We start from the raw sequence: 9833 nt of genomic DNA, 5'->3' as shown, positions 1-9833 counted from the left end.
TTTTGATTGTTCTTAGTTGGTAGTCGTCGGAGTAGGATGATTCATCCCTATGTTTGTAAGGGAGAATGATCATCCGATGGCCACGAATCCTGTTACAGCGAATCCTGCTATAGCGAATCCTCCGGGTTTCGGCTGCATTGGATTACTGATTTATTTATTTTTATTAAAACCTTAAGAAATTATTTGAAATTAATTTTTCTTTAACTTTTTGGCTTTAATTTGATCTTTTTTAAATGCACAAGATATTAAAATAAATATGATAAATATTTTACCAATTTATTTTATTTTATTTTTTTTTTGTATATTTTTAGGATTTAAATAAATAATTCTCTTTAAATGAAATGGATACAAAAATTTATCAAAATTATTTATATTTGTCTTTTAATTTTTCTAAAATTATTTTGAGACATTAAGAGTACAATATTTATCCCGAATAATTTTATTTTTTTATTTTGGCCTTAACCTCTAATTAACATGCTATGAACAAATGAGTATCCTCAAAAACTAGGACAGAAATAAGGATAGCACATTAAACTTGGATAGAATGTGGATCAATTCCAAGAAGTATAAATATAGTAATTTTATAAATGGCCAAATATTTGTAGTAGAGACCGCATTTTGGGTGGGCACGTGAGACATAGCATTGATGTCTTTTCCCATGTGTAACCAAGCATCAGACTAAGAAGGAATCTCTAAGACAATTTCCTTACACACAAAACATTTTCTTTCCCCGTTTCTCACATGGTAAAATTAGGTGACAACTCTTAAATTAATCAAACCTAGTCTAAATCGATAATTCAAAATGAACTTTAGTCGAGCCTATCATTTTGGTTCATCATCCCCACTTATGGGATTCGATAGGAAGTTATTGTGGTGAAAAACTATCACCCTAAGAATGAAAGCAGAATAATAGAAACCGTATTGGAATGCAGAATAATAACGTAAAAATAAGAAACAATGAAATAACGGCACAAAAATCTTACCCAAGTTCGGACCAATAATGTCCTACGTCCTACTTTCGGAAAATCGATTCAATAGAGTTATAATAGGGATTATAAACTATGAATCTATTTGTTTATTCTAGTTTCTATTCTCACACTTCTTTTCTCATTTATAATGTATATATATGCTTTTAGAATTCATAATTAGGGTAAAGATTGTGTGATATCTTTAACATCGCCACCATGATATGATCTCATGGCGATTTAGTTTACATTTCCATACTAATACAATTTGATTGACATCTTCACCATCACAATTTGATTTAGTTTACATTTCCATACCTTTTTGAATCCAACAAATAATCTTCCTTCCCCTTTTTGTACCTAACATTGAGGCACACCAAATTGGGCCTCAAAACTCTATGCCTAATTCCATAAATTCTCCAGCTTGCCTCTTTGTCTATTGTCAAACAAATGAGCCTCATCACTAAGAACGCCCAAGAACCGATCTTCCTACATCTCCGATTACGTTCCAACCTCTGTGACGTGAATCAAGTTGCAACATTTCCGAAACTTAATTCTCGTCACCACCTTCGTAGCCATATCTGTGGGATTTTCATTTGTGTGAACCTTCTCCACAACTACCGTTCCACTCACTATGACATCTCGAATTTAATGAATTTAAATTTCGATGTGCTTTGTGCGCTTGTGAAACATCGAGTTCTTGAACAAGTGTATGGCGTTTTGGTTATCGCAAAACAACTCCACTTTATTGTACTTCACCCCAAATTCACCCATGAGACCCTTTAACCAAAGTGTCTCATTGATGCCCCCGTCACAGCGATATATTCGGCCTCCGTTGTTGAAAAGGAAATTACAGATTGTAATTATGTCTTCTAACTTATTGAGCATTCAAATAAGGTAAACACATATCTCGTTAGAGATCTTCTCTTGTCCAAGTCACATACAAAATCAACATCACCATATCCTTTTAACTTATCATCACCTACACCTGCCCATTTAAAACAAAGACTAACATCTAAGGATCCTCCAATATAATGGAGAACTCACTTTGTCGCCTCATAATATTCTTTCCCTATGTTCTTAATAAAGCGACTAACAAGACTAACAACATGAGCAAGATCGGTTCGCGTACATACTATATAATACATTATGCTCCCGACGACACTCGTATATGGGGTGTTTGTCATTATCACCTTTTCCTCCTCGGCACTCGGTGTTATCTTTGAAAAGAGCTTGAAATGAGTATATAATGGCGTATGAACCGCCTTAGTGTTAGACATCCCAAACTTGTTGGCGACCACTTTTCAGAGGTAGTCGCTTTGAGACACAAACATAGAGCCTTTCTCCCGATCCCTCTCAATCACAATTCCCAAAATTTTCTTTGTCGGTCCCATATCCTTATTCTCGAACTCACTCTAGCAAATTCTTGATCTTGAGAACATCTTCATTGTTTCCCGATGAGATTAAAATATCATCCACATATAACAATAGAAAGACCACACAACTATGAACCCACTTGACATAGACACAATTATCGAAATTGCTCCTCACGAAATTGTTACGAACCATAAACTCATCAAAATGAAAATACCATTGTTTTGGGGATTGTTTTAAACCATAAAGAGAACATTTAAGGAGACATACATTGCCTTTATCACCGGGTTTAACGAACCCCTCAAGTTGCATCATGAAGATCTTCTCCTCCAAGTTCCCATGAAGAAATGTCGTCTTCACATCCATTTGCTGGAGCTCCAAGTCAAACTAATTCATTAGAGTGAGCAACACATGAATTGATGTGTGCTTCACTACCAGGGAGTAGATCTCGTTAAAGTCGACCCCTCCACATTGTGTGAAGCCCTTAGCTACCAATCTCGCATTAAACCTTGGCTTGTTACTACCCTCTACACCTTCTTTAAACTTGAACACCCACTTTGAACCAACCACCAATTTTCACGTCTCATTTTTGTCAAGTGATGTCATCTCCTCCGCCATAGCATGCTTCCATTCGGTTCTCTCCTTGCTCTACATCGTTTCTCTAAACAATCTCGGCTCTGAATTTTGTACCTTATCTGCCACAAGGAATGCAAAAGATGACAAATTGGAGTAGTCAAATCTCTCCGAAGTTTGGGTTGTCCTACGGTCTCTATCTCGCACTAACTGGTAGGAGCTAAGGTTCTCTTCCAAATTCGTACCTTCCTCCTCTACCTGAACACTTGTTTCATCCTCTTCACTAGTCTCCCTCGTGTCTATCGATTCTTTAGTAATCCCTCCTAGAAACTGCACCAACTTCGCTAGTTTCAACTAATTATGTTGCTCTGTAATAGAACTCGCTTTCCCTAAAGACCATGTCACGACTAATGATGTACTTGGTCATCTCCCCTTCCTTGTAAAATAGTTTCCAACCCTTTACTCCCTCAGGGTATCCAACGAACATACACTTCTTCTCTCTCGAATCAAGCTTTACATCTCGTTGGTGCATGTAAGCCACATCCAAATACCTTAAGGTTGTCAAGTTTTGGAGGAGCACCATTATAAACTTATTTCGGTGTCTTGTATTCCAATGTCATCGATGGACAATGAATGATAAGATAAGCCACAATGTTAACCGCCTCACCCTAAAACCGCTTCAAGAGACCAGTCTCAAATAACATACACCAAACACGCTCAAGTAGCATTCTATTCATTCTCTCTGCCAAGCCATTTTGTTGCGGTGTTTTTCGGACAGTTTTGTGATGAACCATCCCTTCTTCCATGATAAATTGATTGAACTCCTTGCCTAGGTACTCCAAATTGTTATCTTTTTGGAGCATTTTAACCTTCTTCCAGGTCTGAGTCTCTATCATCTTCTTACACTCTTTGAACTTAGCAAATGCCTCATCCTTATACTTTAAGATATATACCCAAACTTTGCGCGAACAATCCTCAATGAAGGTGATAAAGTACCAACCTCCACCTGGAGCTGCAGTCCTCGTCGATCCCCATAAGTCTTAGTGAATATAACTGAGTGTCTTCTGAGTCACCTCAACCGACCGCTCAAACTTCACCCTTGTAGCTTTACTGTATATGCAGTTCTCAGAAAACTCCAAATCATCAAGTTTATCCTTGTCAAAATAGCCTTTCTTACTTAACTCCTTCAAACCCCTCTCACTCATGTGCCCCAATCTCTTATGTTATAGACTCGTGGGAGATACATCTCGAGGCTCCGCCACTACTGCCATATCACCAACCAAAGTATTGCCTTAAAAGACGTAAAGACTATTCTCTCGCATGTCTCTCATTACCACTAGAGACCCCTTTGTGACCCTTAATATGTTCTTCTCACTATTCCATTCAAAACCAAGTTGATCTAATTAGCCGAGAGAGATTAAATTCTTTCGAAGGTCCGGAACGTGTCGTACTACTCTCTCGATTACATCGTGTGTCTTCAAACACACTATTCTGATCCCCATCACCCTACAAAACTTGTTGTTACCTAACAAAACCTCGCCCACCAAAGTCTTTTCATAGGTCTCGAACCAACTCTCGTTAGGTGTCATATGGAACGAACATCTGGAATCCATAATCCAACGCTTGTTGGACTGATTAGTGGAGACAATGAGAACGTCCACACTTTCATACCCATTCTCGATCTCTTGAAAAATCGTCGCTTCTCCGCTCTTCTTCTCGTCGTTACTCAAATCTAGACAATCTCGCTTAAAGTGGCCCTCTTTGTCACAATTGTAACACTTAGTAGATTTCTTCCTAAAAGACATCGAACGTCTCTTCTTCTTGCTTTTATTGTCTCTCCTCTTGATTCTCCCTCGAGCTAAGAGTCCATCTCTACTTACATCTCTTCATTCTTCTTCTTTTGATCATTCGATCTCAACGTACTCATCACATCATCGAGGGTAAGATCCTCCCTCCCATGCTCAAGTATATCTACGAACGTCTCATACGACTTTGATAAAGAATTTAAAAACATCAGCGCCTTATCCTCATCCTTGTATTTCTATCTGATATTTTCAAAATCAAGGAGAATCTTGACATAATCGTCGAGATGCGTCTGTAAGTCCTTCCCCTCAACCATTCTAAACTTGAAGAACTTTTATTAGATGTAGGTTCGAGACGACAATGTCATAGTTCATATACAAAGACTTCAACTAAAGACACACCTTTGTTGTCGTAGTGACACTAGTAACCTCTCGTAGCACCTTATCACTGAAACTAAGAATCAATGTATTATATGCCCTTTTCAACACCTCCATCTTTTTCTCTACGTCCATCGAGGCCGGTAACTACAATTCCCCCTCGAGTGCTTTAACAACTCCCATGTTGCCTAAGTGTGCCCTCATCTTCATCTTCCACAACCTAAAGTCCTTCGTCTCATCGAACTTCTCGATATCAACCCTAAAAGCCGACCCAATATTAAATAAAAAAAATTAAACTGTGGTCGCCTTAGCCCAACTTGGCTCTGATACTAGTTTGTGGTAAAAAAACAATTACCCTAAGAATGAAAGCAGAATAATAGCAATCGTAGTAGAATGTAGAACAATATTGTAAAAGTAAGAAAGAAATAACGATACAAGATCTTACATAGGTTCGAACCAACAATGTCATATGTCTTACTTTCGGAGAATCGATTCAATAGAGTTATAATAGAGATTACAAACTCTAACTCTCTATATTTATTCTAGGTTTTAGTCTCACATTGCTCTTCTCGTTTACAATGTATAAATATAGGCTTTTAGAATTAATAATTAGGATAAAGATCATGTGATATCTTTGACATCTTCACCATGATATATATGATCATGTGACGATTTAATTAACATTTCCATAATAATACGATTTGATTGACATCTTCACCATTATGTGATTTCATATTTGTTTGAACTAACAAATAATTGCACATATCTTCCTTCTCCTTTTTTTACATAACATTGAGGCACACAAAATTGAGCCTCAAAACCTTAGACCCAATTCCATATTGGAACTTCGAATGACTCGAGTCGATTTTCAAGAGGTCGATATTGGACATTACATTCTTGTTTGTGTTCAAGCTCTTGAGACTTGTATTGAAGATTCCAAGGCTTCAATGCCAAATATTAATTTTGCAAGAGATGTACTTAAAATCAATAACTTTATTAATAATGAGCCATTAAATAACATTCACAAATAACAACTCACCTATAATTAAAGAAATACTAACACATTACTATCTAATAATTGGACTAACTTGAAAACAATAAACATTGAGACTAATTATGTTTACTCATTCTAATAGATTTTGCTTTCAAGGGGATGACTTTTACTTGTCATTGCATCACCAATTGAGATCTATGGTCTCTTAATTTGATCATCATCCAAAATGAACAAATACTCTTAAATCAATCAACCTACCATCAAAATGATCAAAATTATCTCTAAATAATCTATCTCGAACACCCAAAATATCCAAAGTTATCATGAATTGATCCAAACTATTTCACCAACATAATTTGTCAAATAAAATAGATAAATAAAAATGGTTTTCTCTGGTATGCAATTGGGGGATTTTGCCAATCATTTCACGAGCTGACATTGACAAAGACTTGAGAGAAAACCCATTTTTCATATTCATGGCTTTTTCCTCAACAGTAATCCCCTGCCCACCTAATTCATCAGATCATGATCATCCTGATCATCATCCTGATCAGACGACAAAGTCAGACACGTGTCGTGAATCAGACGGGTCAGTTACTTTGACTTGACGACCACAGTCAATTTATTACTCCCTTAAATAAAGTCTTCTTTTTTCTTCATTACCGATGCCCCTCTTCCCCTCCTTAATAAATGTTTTTTTCATCATCATACAATATTTTGTGCCCTTTCCTTCTCCGTCTTCTTCTTCTTCCTCTTCTTCTAATTTCTCATCTGTCTGCAACTCGACCTCGACCTTCCATGGCGACTACTTTCCCCACAACCCTTTATCCTTCTTCCCTAGAGTTAACCATCTCCATGCCTGGCTTTGCTTCTTCTTCTTCTACTGGTAATTCTCGACTTATTTTCTTCAAATCTTATCTATATATTCCGATTTCATGATGCATGTGAATAATTAGAAGGATTTATTCGATTAATTGATGTTGGGTAGCTTGCATGACACTAATTACTTAATTATTCAATCATGTGATAACCAAAATCTCTATAATTCAATTAATTCATTATTAATATAATCGTAATCGTGAAGCGGTGAGGGATTTTGACATTAATCAAGTTCCCTCGGGAGGAGAAGAACATCGTGAATACAGTGTGGACGATGATGATGAAAGCAACGGACCGATGAGGAAGAAGCTCCGACTGAGCAAGGAGCAGACTCACATTCTAGAAGACAGTTTCCGACAGAATCAAACCTTAAACCCTGTGAGTACACAACACACATATTTGAGATTGTTTGATGTCGGTTATATCGGATTTGTTCGGATTTTGTCAAAAAAATAATAAAATAATAGTTTTTAATTGATTAAATTAATATAATCATTTTTTTATTTAAAAATTATAAATAAAAAATAGAGTAGTGATATTTTGATTTTTTTTCAATGAATTGATTGGTTTGAATGTTGTAATGAAAATGATGGCTGGGATTTGGTAAAATCTCATAACAAAAAAAGTTGTTCTTAAAAAATGCATTTAAAACTAGCTTTTACATATAAAATAAATAAAATAGTATTTTTTTATTATTATTAATTGATTTCTTTATTTTAAAAAAAAAATTACAGAAGCAAAAGGAGTCATTGGCGTTAAAGTTGAAGCTGAAGCCAAGGCAAGTGGAAGTCTGGTTTCAAAACAGGAGAGCCAGGTAAGTTTAATTTAATTTAATTTTGGAAATTAATTATATTTATAAAAGAATAATAAAATTAAAAAAAAATAATAATAGATGATAATGATGAATGGATGGAGATTGGGAGAATATTTCCTCCTTGATGACAATTATTATCTCAACAGAATAACACTGTGGACTGTAATTACTATTTTTTACCCTTCTTTGTCTTCATTCATCTCTTTAATTTACCCTTTTACCCCTAACTATATTTTCTCTAATCCCCAGCCAATCTTAACTAAGTGTAATTATCAAAAACAAAAAGATATAGTTTAAGATTGGAATAAAAGTAAGCCAAAAATAGGGTGATTATTTAATTAATTGGAAAAATAATAATTAATGTGGTGGTTGTAACTCAGCATCAGCAGTACTTTTTTTCAGTAAGAAAATAAATTTATTCATCACATTTATAGCACTTTTCATTATTTATTTTCTTAAAAAAAATTTTTTTTTTTAAAAGTGTATTAATGCAATGTATGGCGTCAAATGATGCATTGATGTCCCTTTTGAAGATAGCAAAATATTACATTCATTGTCCTCTTTCTCTTGCTTTTTTTTTTTTATTATTATTTATTAATTATTTGCCTAGAATCTTATTTTTTTCTTACTAATTTTAGTTATTATGTGTTTCATCTAATTATTGTTATGTTTTCTTGTATTGGAATTTTTTGTTTTTTTAAATGTGAGATATTTTATTACAATATAACTAATAATAAATAAGTGGGTTGATGTAAAAGGACTTAATTGGCAATATGCCCAGCCCAAAAAATTATTACTTCTTAAACTTGTATGCATCTAAATCTTTGAAAATCAAATAATATAGTAGTATTATAGTATAGTGTTTTTAAGATATACAATGTATATTTTGCCTTTGGTTCAATTCACTCCAATTTACTCCAATTTCTTAGATGTTTGAGTCCCTAAATTCTAATATTTTGCTTAGAATCTGATAATTTGATTATATATTTCACTATAATTTGATTTTCTATATAGGAGTAAGCTGAAACAGACTGAGATGGAGTGTGTGTACTTAAAGAGGTGGTTCGGGTCTCTAACCGAACAGAACAAAAGGCTTCAGAAGGAGGTGGAGGAGTTGCGAGCCCTGAGGGCAGTGGGCCCATCCAATGGTCGCGAACCGATGTTAACTGCCACCCTATCCATGTGCCCCCGATGCGAGCGGGTGACAACCACCACTTCCTCTGTCACTCCAGTTCCAGTTGACAGAGGAAATGGGGTCCACTTCACCACAACCGCAAAAGTGCCACCTAGGTTTCCGACACAACATCCTTCAGCTGCTTGTTAATGGGCGGAGGAGTTGTTATGATTATGCCAGCAAAAATAAATAAAACATATTTTGTGCTAAATCACAATATATAGACAATGACTCAGACAATATGTTTTTTTCTTGTTCTTCCTCCTCGGACATATCAATGACATAGGAGAAAAAGGTATGAAAAATTATTATTATTATCATGAAAAATACCTAAATTAATTGATGCATTTACTACTATTATTGCATTAGAGTTCTCCTCACTCTTTCCTAAAAAAAAATTAGTCTATTTGATAATCATATTAATCATGATATAGGATGTTATTTCATATCTTATTCTGCATTTTAAATTTTATTTCTTAATTCTTATCATGAATGTGATTTCTACTATAGAATAGTTTTAGTCTAGCATTGCAAAAGTTGACAAATTTGAATGGTGTAAGTTAGAGCTCTTATTTTAATATCTTAAATGTATAAGAGAATTTTGAAATAATCTAATTTTAAGTATTAAAGTATTTTCCAAATTATAGATAGTTTCAAATTTACTTAAGATATCAAAATATATTTATTTATGCTCCACTCTATAAAATACATTATTGTTTTACAAAATAAATGCCTAATGTTTCAAATTTATCCTTAACATAATAACCAAACATATCTATTTATAGATAAAAATAAATCAAAATGTTAATATAGATTAACCCTCTTATTAATATATTATTTGAGTATGTTAAAAAAAATAATGTTGCTGTAGAATTTTGAA

At 34.4% G+C, this 9833-nt stretch overlaps 1 protein-coding gene across 1 annotated transcript; it reads left to right on the top strand.

The window, feature by feature from the left end:
* Nucleotides 1-6884: 6884 nt before the first annotated feature.
* On the top strand, nt 6885-9103 carry LOC124909814 (homeobox-leucine zipper protein HOX3). Its single transcript, XM_047450450.1, has 4 exons — nt 6885-6972; nt 7171-7343; nt 7700-7779; nt 8794-9103. The coding sequence occupies exons 1-4, from the start codon at nt 6885-6887 to the stop codon at nt 9101-9103; spliced, it is 651 nt and encodes a 216-aa protein (XP_047306406.1).
* Nucleotides 9104-9833: the final 730 nt, after the last annotated feature.

The sequence above is a fragment of the Impatiens glandulifera genome, chromosome 7 (genome assembly GCF_907164915.1).
Source record: "Impatiens glandulifera chromosome 7, dImpGla2.1, whole genome shotgun sequence".
Taxonomy (NCBI): domain Eukaryota; kingdom Viridiplantae; phylum Streptophyta; class Magnoliopsida; order Ericales; family Balsaminaceae; genus Impatiens; species Impatiens glandulifera.
The sequence above is the reverse complement of the archived record's forward strand: the minus strand, read 5'-3'. Positions and strand labels throughout refer to the sequence as shown.